This window comes from Chamaea fasciata, unplaced genomic scaffold (assembly GCF_029207755.1).
Source record: "Chamaea fasciata isolate MVZ Bird 193981 ecotype frontalis unplaced genomic scaffold, bChaFas1.0.hap1 SCAF_10, whole genome shotgun sequence".
NCBI classification, from domain to species: domain Eukaryota; kingdom Metazoa; phylum Chordata; class Aves; order Passeriformes; family Sylviidae; genus Chamaea; species Chamaea fasciata.
In genome coordinates, this window is record NW_027094095.1 from 30,858,154 (window position 1) to 30,873,613 (window position 15,460).

At 48.4% G+C, this 15,460-nt stretch overlaps 1 protein-coding gene across 1 annotated transcript in view; it reads left to right on the forward strand.

Annotated features, from left to right (window-relative positions):
* Positions 1-11,626: 11,626 nt before the first annotated feature.
* The window catches only part of ROR1 (receptor tyrosine kinase like orphan receptor 1), a 50,063-nt gene continuing 46,229 nt past the window's right edge, over positions 11,627-15,460 (forward strand). Inside the window, exon 1 of the mRNA XM_066192981.1 lies at positions 11,627-11,694. Within this exon, the coding sequence (XP_066049078.1) occupies positions 11,652-11,694 (43 nt within the window). The 5' untranslated portion in view covers positions 11,627-11,651. The remainder of the gene's footprint in view (positions 11,695-15,460) is intronic.

Sequence of the window (15,460 nt, forward strand, 5' to 3'; positions counted from 1 at the left end):
GGAAAAGGCCTTAAAGTTCCTCCTGTTCCACCCCCTGCCACGGGCAGGGACACCTTCCACTCTCCCACTATTCCACTTCCACTGTCCCAGGTTGCTCCAAGTGGCCTTGGGCACTTCCGAGGATGGAGCAGCCACAGCTTCTGTGGGAAAACCATGCCAGGGCCTCACCACCCTCACAGGTAACAATTTCTCCCTAACTTTTAATCCAAACCTGCTCTCTTTTGGTTTAAATCTCCTCTCTCATGCCCCTCTCTGAGTCTTTAATAGCTATTTTTTGAAAAGATTATTGTAATGCTCTAATCTGCTATCCCTGGCCTTAGGTAAACATTATGGGTAACAGCAGCACACAAACGCCCCTGCCAGAGTTAATTAATTTGGGAATTTGGGTGAGAAAATACACGACTTGGCAGTGCTGTGCTTCAGGAGGATTAAAGACAGGCACAAACCTGAAACAGCATCCAAAATCATTAACTGATGCTGGATTTTCTAAGTATCTCAGTAAAATCTGGATTAGGTTCAAATATCCCTCGAACATCCATGTGTTAAACAGGGGAAAGATTTTGAGTCTTTTAATGCCACAGGGAAAAGAGTTTGGTTACTTCAGCACTTTTACTTAAATTAAACAGGTGTTAAGATAGGGATATTTGACCACAATCCCGAACATGATAAGGGAATTGCCAGAATAAAAAAAAAAAAGCGTATTTCAACATATTTCTCCTATCGCTGATGGAGTGTTTAGACTTTGTGCAATCAGTGCTGTGTATCCCTCAGGCAGGAATTCTCCCAAAAATCCTCCCTCAAAAGATCAGAACTGCACTTGGGAAAGGTCTCTCTCCATCCTTCATCCATCAGGATTTTCTGTTTTGGTAAAACAGGGTTTTGCACACGATGGCGAGCGGGGCAAGGCAGAGGCTGGAGCTCCTGGCAGGGTGGGGAAAGGACCTGGGAATGAACTTCGGGAAACTGGAAAAGCCAAACAGCACAAAAATCTGGCTTGACCACAAGGAGTGGTTTAGGAACTCGTTACAGATGAGTTGAGAAAAAGCTGGAAGAGCAGGCTGGAAATATTCCCTAGGAAATGAGGGAGAATTCTCCGGGCCTTTCCACCACGTCCATTTCCCGGTGTCATGTTTGCTCCGGAGCCTTCAAGGAGAAGCCTGAAGTGTTTTCCTTGCCCTGTAAATAGTCCGTGCAAAAATCTTCCAGGATGCTGCCAGAGCTGAGGGGTGGGAATGAAGCAGCAGTGAAATGGAGCCCTGGAATGAGAGAGCGTGTGAGCATTTGAGCCCAGCACCAACCCTAGGCCCGGCTTACTTTGGCAGCCGCTCGCTCTGATCACCTGCTGAGCTTGAGATTGCTGCTCTCCTTCGGGTTGGGAGCAGCCACGGAAATCCCTGGCGCTGCTGTGGGATTTGCTCCTGGGGAAAGAGAAAAGAGGGGGTCCCCTGGAAGTTCACCTGGATGTGCCGCCGTGTTTATTTGCATTGCCTTTGCCTTCCAGAGGGAGCCTCCATCCCATTTCCAGCCTAACGAGTTCCTTACAGCACGGCAGTCGCCACGGCTTTGAAACCTAACCCCTGTGGCTCTGCAGTAGCAGCGCACCAAACGCTGAGCCTCTTGTTTGTCGAGCTAATAAAAAACTCATCAGTGGTTTATCCTTCCGTGAGGCTTCCGCGGCTGCTAAAGCAGCCAGGGCTGAGCAAGCCGGCTCTGCCCTGCTCCTGTTGATTTCCCATTGTACAGGCTATTAACTTTTAGGGACTCTGGGCTGGGTGGTTTTTTGTGGCAAAGCCCATTACGGGGTCACGGAGCCCACAGACGTTGGTGCTGCTGGGTGCGATTAAGGTGAACGCTGGCCGACGTCTTAATTGTGTTTTTTTAGAAGCAGCTCCTTTTGCACGGACAAAAACAGGCCCGGCGGAGCTTTTGGGAAGTGAGGAAGGATTGGGGCATAATGGAAGGGTTCGGGAGATGGATTTTGGCAAACCTTTGGGTTTGGTGGCTGTTGTTGGGCTGCCAGCACGGGGCTCTCGGTGCTGAGCTCTGCATGCCCGGGGTGGGGTGGGATTCCCTGGAATATCCTTGGAAATCACGGGGAATGCAGTGCAAGACCTGGCTTCAGCCACTGATGAAACTTAAGGTCCCCCCCCCAAAAGCAGCAGTGAAAATAAATCGGGTGAAGTTTGGATTTAATTTTTCTTGATGTTAGCGAGTACCTGAATCCAGGAGATCCTGCTGAACCTTGGATTTAGGAAACCTTCTTACAGTAAATAAGTCGTAACTGTGGCTAAATCAATGAACTCCTTCCATCAGTGACGGGATTAAAGAGAGACCTCTGAAGCATTGCTGTAAACCTTTTGCGCAGACGAATTACCTGCATGATTGCTTTTGTTGGCTGCGGTGAGGACAGCCTGGATCAGAAACGCCACGAGGGCAGGACAAGGGGCAGGACAGGGACGGCCCGTGCTGTGGTTGAAACCCAACCCAGAGCCGTGAAGGTTCTGGCTTCTTTTTCTCTCGACCGAGGTTGGGATTAATACACAGGAAACGTGGGTTTGTGTTCAGACTTGGATGTTTATTATTTCTTATCTATTTACAGACTCACGAGCCTTGAGCTCTGACTAGCAAGTTAGAAAACGAAGGTAAAATGGAGAGCTTCTAACTCTTTCCAAGGTTATTGCAGCATTAATCACCCAATAACGAGGTGACACCTGTATTATTTATACTTTTGACCCAACAATCACCACCCAAGGCCCGCAATGGGGACCTTTTTCACCCAGTTACAGAAAACCACCCAAACCCATGAAGAAGAGGGACCCAGACAAGACCCAAAGTCCTCCATTTTGCCTCACATGTATATACTCTGTACTAAACCCTTAAATCTAAGTTTTTCCCCCTGTGAGATCACACAATACCAGTCAAACTCCACACCCACAACCCCAGCGCTCTCACTCGATTTCGGGAGCCTGTTCCACGGCCAAAAGTCAAAATGTGGTGCTTGCTTGAGGGTCAGCACCTTTTAACACAGAAAGCCCGAAATTTCCAGCCTCCAGGGTTCCAACACAGAGCCATGAGAAGGGAGCTCAATCTTCACCTCCCAGAGCCGCCTGCCCTCTCTGGAGGCTGCTAATGAACACAAATCAGCTGGAGGGCTTTGCTTTGGTGTTGGTTTCTGGGGGATGTGGGTCAAGATCCCTCCTGCCACTGCTTCCCTTAGAGCTCCCGAGGAGACCTGAGCTGGGCCCAGCTCTCCACACACACACACGGAGCAGCTCTTACAAGTGCCATCTGCTCCACTTGAAGCAAAATTTAAGAAAACAGCCTTTTAGCAGGAGAAATGAAGTTTGGAATCCACCTTCCGAGCCTGTCTGGGATCAGGCCTGTGCGGGTTCCAGGGCGTAAGTTCCTCCCGAACAATCAATGTAGCTCAGTCCCAGCTTGGCCAAAGCATCCAGCTCTGGCATCAGTCAAATATTTACATTCCCCCCCCTCCCCCCTTTTTTTTTTTTATATAAATTGTGCTCTATTAGCATAGGTTTCACAGTGTGGCCTTGTGTGTTTCAGCCTCTGGCTGCAGTTGGCAGTTTGCGCATTAATCACCATCGAGCCGTGTAAAATCCGAGGCATGAGGCTGCAGCCATCAAACAGGCAGCATTTACTGCTCCATCATGGGCAGCCAATAAGTCATGGGGCAACGTCTGCCCTCGGACCACGAGGATCTGCAAGAGAAGGGAGCGTGTTTACACTGGGGAGACTTCTGTGTATTTAAGGAGTAATTGTTTCAGGCCCTCCCATTAATTCATCAGCTGACACGGGCCCGTTTTTCGTCGCCGCAACAAAAATAATTATCGGGCTCGAAAAAAAAAAAATACTCGTGGATTTGCACATGGCAGCCTTCTGCTGTAGTTTTCTTCACAGGTTATAAGGGTTTAATTGTGGCTTGCTGGTCTCCTTGTCCTCTGCAGTCAGCCGTGGCCCCCGAGCGCTGAGGTGCGAGGAGTTACGGCGTGCCGCGATTTATGGGGGACGTAAATGATTTCTTGTTTGCCCTCCCTGGGCTTGGCTGCCTTTGCCTTCCTTCGAGCCTTTGTGGGGTGGATTTAGTGCAGTGGCACTGATGGAAGCCAGGGACAAGCCAGCAGGTGCAGCGCAGAGCCCTGTCCGGCCACTTCATCCTTCGTCTCCAAACACGTCCGTGCCGAGCTGGCGCTGCTGGTGCGGAGGGAAATGAGCAGGAACCTGTGCCAGGAGAGGGGCAGGATGCCTTGGGAAGGCTGGCCTGAAACAGAGACTGGACAGAGCTAGAGAGTAAAGTAGGGATTTATTGAAATGTCTCCAGGATCCACCTTGGGCAGGACAGGAGCCTGACCGAGGCTGCACCCAGAGTCGACCATGAACAGACACAGAAATGGCTGACCTGTCACGAGATCTTACATTTTTCTAAGTTTTGGTCCATTTGCACATGGGGGTTGAATTGTCCAGTCCCAGCTCCAGGCTGTGAGGTCCCATCCTTCGTGTCCCTCCCTCCAGCCCACCCTTGTTTGTGCTGTTGGGGCTGAGAGTTGTCCTTGGTGTGTAGCAGGAGAAGGATTTGTTTTGTGTCCCTGCTGTGTGACACTGACTGTGAGCTCAGAGCTGCACCCCTGGGCAGCACAGGATCTGCAAATATGAAAGCTAAAATTTAGGGCATCAGGCAGGCCCCCAGAATGCTTGTGCATGGCACTGGTGCCTTCAGGAGGGCAAATTCCAGGAGTAAATGTAGGCTGTGGATCACTCGGAGTCACAGGGATGTGTAGGCTTTGCAAGGGAGGCCCTGGAGGGATCTCAGCGCTTTTCAGACTCCAAAACTTTTAGGAGGGAAACGTTCATCCTGGACAACCTAGGTGTTGTTGGGCCAGTGTTGCCTCCCAATGCTCCTTCCATCCCTCCCTGGACTCCTCCTCACCATTCCTGGCACTGGAGAATCTTCACTTAACGGTGCCATAGGACATCCTTCTTCTCTGTTCCCTCATGATATTCCAATGGGTTTTGTGACTCCTCTGGTTTTTGTCACATCCACTTCTGGACGAGCCCCATCCAGTGATTTCTCCCTGCTTTTGTCAGCTCTTTGCTTCCTTCTCTTGCAGTCGTCCAGTTTTCTTTGGGTGCTTCCCATTTCCACTTTCTCTTCTCTCTTTCTGCCAGTCTAAGACACCCAGAAGAGCTCAGGGCGCAGGAAAAAAAAAAATCCAGGGAGGTTTGGAGAGATGGGAAATTTGCATTTGTAAATCTGCTTGACAAGCAGCTCTGCTGTGCCCTCTTCCAGCGATCCACCAGACTCTGGATCCATATCCATTAAAACCTCATTTTTATGGGCAGGAAAACCCCGTGTTCCACCAAGATCTTCCTTCCACATCCCTCGTATTTCAGACTGAGCAGAGTACAAATAACAACTCCTAGGAAAACTCGGAGATCCTGTGAGTTTGGGCAGCGCAGCATCATTCCGGGTCCACCTGAGCCTTGCCATCCCAGGAATGTGGTACTCCAGGTCTGCCTGAAGTGCCTTGGAGAGCCACCGCGGCCACATTTCTCCAGCTCAGGAGCACAAAGGCTCCACTGTGAGCTGTGAGATGCTGGCCCTCGGCCAAGTGGCCGTTTCTTTTCTTCATTCCCTGTCATTAAAAGCTGTGGCTTGCTCCAGGGCGCTGTGTTTTGCTCTTCTTAAGTGGAACTGTTAACGACCCAATTTGGAGTGATGTAAAGTGCACCCGGATTCCACGGTGACTTCTAAATCCGTCCAACATTAATGATAATCTGTAATTAATAGCTGCAATCAAAAGGAATTGCAGGGCGGTAATTAGAAATTTAGGATTAAGGTATTAGCATATCAAATGGGCCTCTTGAAAAACCTCTTCTTCCGAGAGATGGCTCCGATCCGGCGGAAGAAAACAATTTTTAACTGATACGACCTTCGCCAAAGACCAAGTTACTAAAAATACTCACTTGAGGGAGGCGCCAGGCTGCTGCCAAAACATCTAAGGGGATTTGAAGAGTTTGCAGAGGCTCACATGTAACGTTCACATCATTTGCTGACGGCTCTGAGATTCCAGAGCGAATCTTACGAATTATGTTTGTGAGAAGGAGTTTTAATCTTTTGGGGTGGGTTTTATTGGAACCCCCAGGGTCTGGGCCAAAATCTGGTGTATCCTCATGGGAGAGAGCAGATCTACAGGAAAAGGGGAGGCAGAGGGGTCAGGTGCATGAAGCACTTTTCCCCTGAAACCATAAACATGGCACCGGGATTCCTCCTGATGGCACATCCTAAATGGGTTAATCCTCACCTTTATCTCCAGCCCTGGAGAGCCTGAAGATTCAGAAAGATTCCCAGGCAGAGAGAGAGGTCCCGCTGATGAAAGTACCAGTAGCAGTGGTGAGGTGCTCTGATGGATGGAAGAGGTGGGATATAAATGAAGTTGCTAACAATTTCCAGTCCTGCACTAAATGAAATTCATCCCTCTGCACGTCTCCCTTTCGAAGCTGGAAATTAATGTCTCGTGTGTTTGAAATCCACAGAGCCCGGATTGTTCACTGGTGTTGAAAATTTCCTTATCTGACGCCAATTATGAACCTGCCCAGGGCTATCAATAATGATAACAGTGCAGATAAAGAACAGGTAGATGTGCAGGGGTTTTGCATTTTAACAGCTGGAACAAAATTAACCATTTGAAGGTTATTAGCACCCCACAACTTCATCTCTGCCCCGGCTGCATGGAGCAGTCTGGAGAGCTCCAGAGGGTCCTTTGCCAGCAGAAAATGCATTTTGGACACAGTGATGAGAGTTTGGAGCTCTGGAGGAATCATTTAAATCCTGTGAGGAGCAGCTGAGGGAGCTGGGAAAGGGGCTCAGCCTGGAGAAGAGGAGGCTCAGGGGGGACCTGGTGGCTCTGCACAACTCCCTGCCAGGAGGGGACAGCCGAGGAACAGGGACAGGATGGGGAATGGCCCCAAGGAAGGTCAGGCTGGATATTAGAAATGATTTCTCCATGGAAAGGATGGCCAGGATTGGAAGGGGCTGCCCAGGGAGGTTTGGAGTCCACATCCCTGGAGGTGACCAAAGAATTCCTGGATGTGGCACTCAGAGCTCTGGGCTGGGGACAAGGTGGGTATTGGGCACTGGGATGATCCTCCAAGCCTTTTCCAACCTCTGGAATTCTGGGATCTGGTAAACTCTTATCCTCTGCATCTGCCCAGTCAAAGTTTTGGCAGAACCAGCTTTTCCTTTGCTTTTTCAGCCATGGAATATCCAGGTGGAGCACAGCTAACTGGGGAAACGCCATGGTGCAGCATTTCCCCCTCCTCACCGGGGACGGCTTTATAAGGTCTGTCCTGGGGCAGATTTTGTTGTATATAATTACAGGCTCTTGTCTTCCAAAATATTCCAAATAGCAGCTTCACCTGCGCATGGAAAGTGGAGGCATCTTGCAGGAGTATATTTTTAACATGGACTGGTTTTTTTAAATAATCCATGGAAGGTTTGTGCTGTGGGGTGAGGATTAGTATCCACAGGGTTTGACTTGTGGTGTCACTACTAAAGGCAGTAGATCCTCCTTGAGACACACCTGCCTTACTCACAGAGCAGAAATGCTCAAAATTTCCTCATTTTCTTGCACTTTCCCCTCATTCAAATGTTTGAAATATTCACAATTCCCACCTCCTTTGGAAAGAGAAGAATTGCAATGCAGACAGAGAGGTGCTGATGCCCTGAAAATCCTTCCGCGTTTTAAAGGTATAAGCAAAATTTTAGATATGTGATAGATACGTCAGGATGGTGCCAGCTTTTAAACAGACAAGAAAATCAGTTTATTAAGGGTTGTATCCATTACAGTCTGTCTAAATTTCCATCAGCAGCTCCGGGGTGGGCTGTGGAGAGAGGCTGCGGAGTGGCTGATTGCAAAATGGAATATCTGGGGAGATCAGATGGAAACGTGTGCGGAGCTCACAAAGGAGCAGTGGAACAGAGAATGCGAAAGGCAGAAAAGGAAGATGAGGGAGATAGGACTGAGAGGAAAAACAGCCAGGAGGCAGATCTGTGGGAAGATCCTGGAAGGGATCAGTCAGGTAGGAACCAGACAGAGGGAAAAGATGAAGTGTTGGTCTGGAATGTGCAGAAAAGCAAAAAATACCGAGCACTTAGGATAATTAGCTCTTCTCTAAGTCTGTAGAGCTTTATCTGCCATTCCAGTTTTCCCGAAGTTCTATCCAAGTGGGAGAGCCGAGGAGTTTGTTTGCTGGAGACTTTATTCCCCTCTTTAAGGGGGAGTCGATGTTTCTGGGAGAGGTGCAGCTGTAAATTGTTCATGGGTGATCTGGCCAAAAAAGAGCCGTGCCTCAACCCCCTGTGAAGTTTGTCCTGCCCTGACCCTGCTGCCAGCGTGGGATAACTCCCCGTTGCTGTCTGCAGTCATGTCTTGCCCAATCTTGTTTTTAATGTCTCGGGAAATTGGGCTTTTATCACTTCCTTAGGCAAATTCCTTCACGGGATAACAAAGCTCGCTTGGGGAAGGCTTTCTGCTCAGGTTCAGAGAGAGGCTTGCAAAGGGAGAGCTTTTTCTTACGTTAAACGTGAATTCGGAATAGTTTATCTTATTATTCAGACTTCTAACTCCTTCTCCACACATCTCCTCGTTCTTTTTTGCTGTTTTGGGTATCCCGCAGTGAGATCTGAATCGCAATCACATTAGTTTTTCTCTCAGAAAAAAGAAATTACTCCTGGTTATATAAATAATTGTATCAGTTTGGTAGAGCATCGGGGTGTGGAAGGATGCCCATGAAGAAGACACTTCGAATTTTTTGTTTGCAGGTTTTAACAGGACTTATTTTCCACCCTAAAAAGGGTGGGATCTCCATCTCTGCCCCAAAAGGTCCATCCCAGGCCATGCTTGCACTGGATGTGTCCATTCCTCCACTCAGCATCCACGCATTCCTCGTGCTCTGCAGTCTGCCAAGCAGGGTATCCTCACTTCTAGACTTATTTTGCTCTCTCCTTTTCTCTGTAAAACAGATTTATTCCCCATTGAAACCTTCAATTATTTCTGGCCTTGATGTCATCTCAGTTATCTCCCTCCTTTGGCTTGCAGTCTCTAGTTCATCTCACAAATGCAGGTACAGCTTTTTGTAAACCTCACCGGAGTTTATTTAATCACAGAGGTTTTACGAGGCCTGACTCCACACTTGTGCAATAGGGTGATAAAATCAGACCTTGGCCAACTTCTCCGTGGGAAGTGTGTTTGAATACACTTTACTTGCCTTTTCACAGCCTGTTGTGACTTCTCATTTACTTAAACCCAACAGTTTCTTAATAGGTTGGAACAGATAATTATCTTGCCAGTGTTAAGAAGAGTCATCATTCATCGGGAATGATTCCATGGATAAATGCAGCCTTAACGGGATAATGGCTCTGCCTGCTGATCACATTTCTCAGGCTAATCTAATTCTGTACAAATCTAATTGCTCAAGTTAAAGCTGGGCATTAGGGAAGTTTTCAGAATTGGTTTTTAAACTCCACATGCAAAAGTCAGTTGCAGTATTGCCAGGACAAGAAGAAACGGCCTCAAGCTGTGCCAGGGGAAGGCTCAGGTTGGACATCAGGAGGGATTTCCTCATGGGAAGGGTGGTCAGGCACTGGAAGGGGCTGGAGTCCCCATCCCTGGAGGTGTCCAAGGAATGAGGGGCTGGTGACAAGGTGGGGATCAGGCACAGCCTGGAACTGATGACCTTGGAAGGGCTCTTCCAACCTCAGCAATCCTGTCATTCTGTCATCTAATATTAGGCAGATTTTTTTTCCCCCGTATTTTGAAGTGGTGACAGCAAATGGGCAAGTCTGTTCCAGTGCCCCAAAACGCTGTGAGCAAATCCCTGACTCATCCCTTCCCAGGGCTGCCTGGGAACTCACCTGGAATTATCCCAGAGCTTTTCCAAGGGGAGGTGGCACCACTCTCACTTTCATGCCCAGCAATCCTGACTCATCACAGGTAGAAATGGAATTCAGGGAGGTCTCCTGAACCTTTTTTTTTTTTTTCTGGCATGTTTTATTCTCCTGCATTGGGGTGGTTTGTTCCTACACGGTGTAGCTGCTCTGTGAGTTCCCTACAATCAAATAAACGTGTTTACTATGGGCACGGTGATGCTCTGCTCTTCTTTGGGACTTCAGGTGAGGAATATCAGAAAAACATCAGCCTGCAGAAACTCCCACAAATAGCAAAGTTCCGTCTTCTAATGTGGTTCCTCCCGTAGATGAGCCGATGGCCGTCTGCTCTGTGAGATTCATGGTCATGTTTTCAAAGCCTGGTTAAGAAAACATCAATATGAACACTTTGGAGTTTAAAAAAAACCCCAAAATGCTGCGTGTGGTCATTGTGTTGTGAGTTCTGGAGTTTCAAATAACCAGTGCTGCTTGTGGTCACGGTGTTGTTAGTATTTCTGTTTAATTTTGGTTAATGCGTGTTACCTGTTGGCAGAATACAGTTGTTTTGTGGGCTCTTCACACTAAAATATTTCCAGGGGAGCCAAAGCAGCTACAGAAAATCCATTGTGTGAGTGCCAAACATGAGTGTGTGACTGAGGTGTAACCCATTGTGGCTTTGAGTTGGGCCTGTGGACGCAGGGATGAACCAGTTTGGTCCCTGGAGGAGCAACAGCACCTACAGTACCTCAGATCCCACTCTTGGAGGGCTTTTACCACAGGAGTTGTCCCATTTCTTGGCTGGGAGAGCTGGAAGGGTGAGGAGGGACCGGGAACCAAGCATCCCAACCTCTGGCACAGCCTGACACCCACCAGCTCCTGGGCAGTGTTTGGCCACTGGATATTTGTCACCTACCCCCCATGACAGCAATGCTGGCACTGGATCTGTCTTTTTTCCCTTAAACCCTGCGAGTTTAAGCCATGTGCTCCCAAACCTTTGGGTTTGGTGAGGGTTGTGTGGGTTAGACAAGCTCAGCTGTTAGTTAAAAGCAGAGAATGAGAAGGGATGGACAGAGTGGGCCGAAATCTCTGCTGATGCCTGTTGGAGCCCTGGGCACTGAGAATTCCAGACTCTCTGTGCTGACAGGCACTGACCCCCAGGCAAACATTGCATTGGACCTGAGGCCGTGGAAAAGGCTCCCAAAACTGAGTGCCAGCTCTGGGATTGTGGGTGCGGGGTTTGGATAGAAGGGTGTGATAGCACAGGGGGGAAAACACAGAGTTTAAGGGTTTAGACTGCAGTAATATATACAAAGGAAGATGGAGGATTTAGGATGAAGGCTGAGTCCTTCTTTTTCCCCTCCTTCTCCATGGGTCTGGGTGGTGTTTTGTAACTGGATAGAAAATTCTGCATTGCAGCCACGGCTGGTTGGTTGTTGGGTTAAAACTAAAAATGATTCAGGTGTCATTTCATAATTGGACAGTTTATCCTTAAAAGGCCTCGTAGAGAGAGAGACACAGGGCTCCATTTTTACTCTGTTAGCTAAAAGTGCTGTAGAACTCACAGTTTGTGAGACTCAGAGCATCAAATCATTTTATTCCTACGACAGCAGCTCGATTCCTGATGATATAGAATCCATATATTAACAGCATCTCAGAATTTTTCTCTTTTCCCCTTCTAGGAGTCAATTCCTCGGTCGTTGCTGATTTCATGCCCACGTCGTCATGGAACATCTCAAGTGAATTAGATAAAGGTAAGCAGGCAGAAAAACAAAACAAAACAAAACAACCCAAAGCCACCTGAAATCAGATTTTAAAAATCTCCATTTTTCTTGACTTGACCAAAGGGGGTCAGGGGCTATTCAAGATAAACCCTCATTTGCCGTGGGATCCTTGGGCATTTAATTCCGTGTGGTTCCGTGATTTCTGGAGATTGCTGTGTTCATTTCTTGTACCAGGAAAATGTTCCACGTGGCAAAAAAAAAAAGTTTTAAGATGTTCTGTCTCCATTTTTTTCTGGTGGATCTTGGGATTTGAACTCAAAATCCACAAGCATCAGGCACCCAGTTTGCCCTGATGTGTTTTGCTACGAAATTTTGAGGCTTTAATAATACAAGATACATTTGCAGGTGGTAATTGGGTGTAATTTGGAGCTCTCCAAGGGGTATATATTGTAAAAAAAAAAAAAGAGAGATTATTCATTCTCTTTCATTTTATGAATGAAGCGCTGCTAATTTCAGGCAAACTGCTGAGATCCCCTCGTTGCAAGGCAGCGGCTGCAGCTCCTGAGTCAAACCTGTGCATTTTGAGGGTGCCCTGACTGTGCAATTTGTCAACCCCTTTTCCTTTGCCAACCATTTACTATTGAGATGGAAATTTCCCACAGTCCAATTCTGCCCCAGATGCTTTTCCCAACTGTTTTTGTCTGCGTTTTGTTAATTTTTTTTTTTTGAACATGTGTTCATAATGTTTGATGTTTATGCATAAATACGTTTTCTGTGCTTAAGGATGAGGAGAATATGTAATTCTGGGTACTTTAGGTTGATCCTTTCACATCTGCCTTCCCAGCAGGGGACGGAGCAGGACTTGCTCACAGTGGAGGAGATGAAAGTCAAAGGGCTGGTGCTGGCTGCTGGGAAAGGGAGAAAAGCTTGTGGTCATTCAGCAGAGAATTCCCAAATCCCAGCAAATTGCTGAGGGAAGGTGCAGACAGAATGGATTTCTTATCCCACTGCAGGGATTCATCCACGTGCTCGTGGCAGGTCTGGGCTGTGCTCAGGGAACGTCCCAAAGCTGGGGAGAAGTGAAGGTGGTGCTTCCCCCAGGCAGGATCACGGAATCCTGGAATGGTTTGGAGGGACCTTAAAGCCCATCCAGTGCCACCCCAGGGACACTTCCACTGTCCCAGCCTGGCTTTGGACACTTCCAGGGATCCAGGGACAGCCACAGCTTCTCTGGGCACCTGTGCCAGGGCCTGCCCACCCTCACAGCCAAGAATTTATTCCGAGTATCCAACCCAAACCTCCCGGCTTTCGGTTTGAAGCCGTTCCCCCTTGTCCAGTCACTAAATGTCCTTGTAAGGAGTTTCCCTCCATCTTTCCTGAATATCCATTGACAGGAGAGGCCAACTCCTGCCTTAGTCTCCGGAGTTTCGGCGCTGCCATCACCAGCACTGAGAGCTGCAGTGTGGAAGCTCCAGGGAAAGAAGCCTGTTCCTTGCCAGGGGTTTGTGCAGCCCGGACTGTGCCATCAACCTTTTCCAGGCCCCACAGGGACAACACACAAGAAATATTAGGTTCTGGGAGCATTCTTAAATAGCAAATTTGACTCTCATCTTCACTCCTCTTCATCATCCAACTGCTGAAACCTTTTTTCCTCTGCCACCTCCCCTTCACCTCCCTGCTGCTGACATTTAGTCAGAAATCACACGGACACACAGTCCAGGAGAGGAATTCTTCCTGATTTCCCATCTAAACCTGCTGTCTTTCCATGTTTTTTCCTTGTCTGGCATCTTTCTTTGGTTTTTCAGAAAGCAGGAAATAACCAAGTGGCCTAGAAAATAAAAGTAAAGGCCACAAATCCACTCAAAAGTTGGAAATGCCAGAGAAGCCAAAACTTTGAATTTGGAGAGTCCAGGCAGAGCTGCCACTCTGTGACCGAACCATCTCCCTCCTCGTGCACACCGGGATTCAAATAGCTCGTAAATATTACACAAATACCTCGTAAATATGCCACGTTAGCTCCATGGCACCTGTTCCCGAGCCGGAGATATTGTCAGAAACAGGTAAAATGAACTTCTCGGCTTCTAATCCACCCGGAATGCGGCAATTAGCGGCGCTTGGGCCGGATCCCGCATTCCTGGGGGATTACCGGCCCCCTTTTGCTGGAGCTGATTAGCATTTAGAGTGCTGGCAGCTCCCACACCTAAACACGGATTTACATACGGGATTAAAAGGCGTTTGTGCCCCGAAAAGCTTCGTCAGAGGGGCGGCTCCTGCCGGGAAAATCACGCAGGTTTTGGCTTGTCTCAGGCACCGAGCAGGAGCTTTCATGTGGGAGCTCCCGCTCCTCCTCAAAGCCTCGGAAACTCCTGCTCGGATCAAGCCAAGCACACGCTGTGCTGGGCAGTGGAAACCTCAGAGGGGAAAATGAGCCTCGGTTCCCATTTCTTTTGCATCTCAAGGAGTCCCGACATCCGCTCGTCTTCCAGCGGGTCACGCCGGCGTCCCGGTAAAACTCATTTTAGAGGCTGTTAAAGTTCACCGCATCAAAGTGGTTTCCATCCAGATTTCCCAATTAAATTCCCTGCCCGCTCTGAGCGGCTCCAACCCGACCTGCTGCCTCTTGGGGACGAGCATCTCCTCCTCCAGCGCGTTGGCGAAGGAGGAACAGCTTGTTAATAATATTCTGCGTTTTGAAATAATGGCTTAATCTGGTTGCTTTCCCTCGCCGGGTGAGTTCCGCAGCGATTATCTTACAACTGAGCCCTATTCAGGTTTCAATTTCTATTAAATAAGCTAAATCGACAGCATTAAACAGTTGCCTGTTTATTCTTTTTAGCAGGAAATGAATTTAAAAGAGACGCAGCCACCCGTGAAGAGCTGTTGAAAGCAGCGATTGATGGGTGGGAGGAGGTGGTTTCTCACCAAAACCTTAAAAAAACAAACAAACTGGGCATAAAAAATAAAAAATAATCACTTTTGAAAGGGAGGAGATTTAGCTAGGAGCATTTCTCTCTCTTTCCCTAGCGGTAAACCGTGGTGTGCAGAGGGAATGGCACGAGGGAGAAAGAGAGATGAAAATATGATCCCATAAATATTTAATTCTATAAGGAGAAATAAGTGGAGTTGCGGGGGGGAGAGGGAGCTGGTGGCAGCGCGTCAAGCATTTCACTCCCAGATTTTTTGCTGAGGTTCCCTTTGGCTGGAGCAGCCCCAGGTGGGAGATCTCCCGTGGGGACTGTGGTTCGTCGCTCTGAGAGGCTGGGGAAAGCCTCATCCCCGTGTGCTCCTGTGGCACAGGGATTTCTCCTTGGATTTCTCCTTCCCTGTCTGTCCCCTCACACCACCAGCTCCTGCTCCAGCCCTTTGGGAAAGCTCCCAGTTCCCCATCTTTAGAAAGGTGAAGAGCCCTCCTTTCAGCTGCTGCTATCCCACAAATCATGGAAGGAGAGGCTTTTCCTTCTTCCTTCCATCCCATGTCAGCTTATTTCCAAAGAAATACCTCTGAATTGGAATGAGAGCCTATTTGCATCTGCTGCACTGGAGGAATTGTTTGGGAACTCGTCATCCTTAGGCAAAGATAACATCAGAGCCTTTGCCAGGAAAGAGTCGGCTTTGGAATATTTCTACAACTGTGAGCAGGATTCAGCTTCAGTGGCCGTTCATTCTGCAGGGCTGAGAAGAGAATGATGCTGTCACTGCAGCTTCCCTGGGATGGGTCCTCCCAGAGCCCCCGTTCCCACCTGCAGAGGCACAGGGATGTGTCCTGGCTGTGGCTGAGCTGAGCTCAGGGCACTGG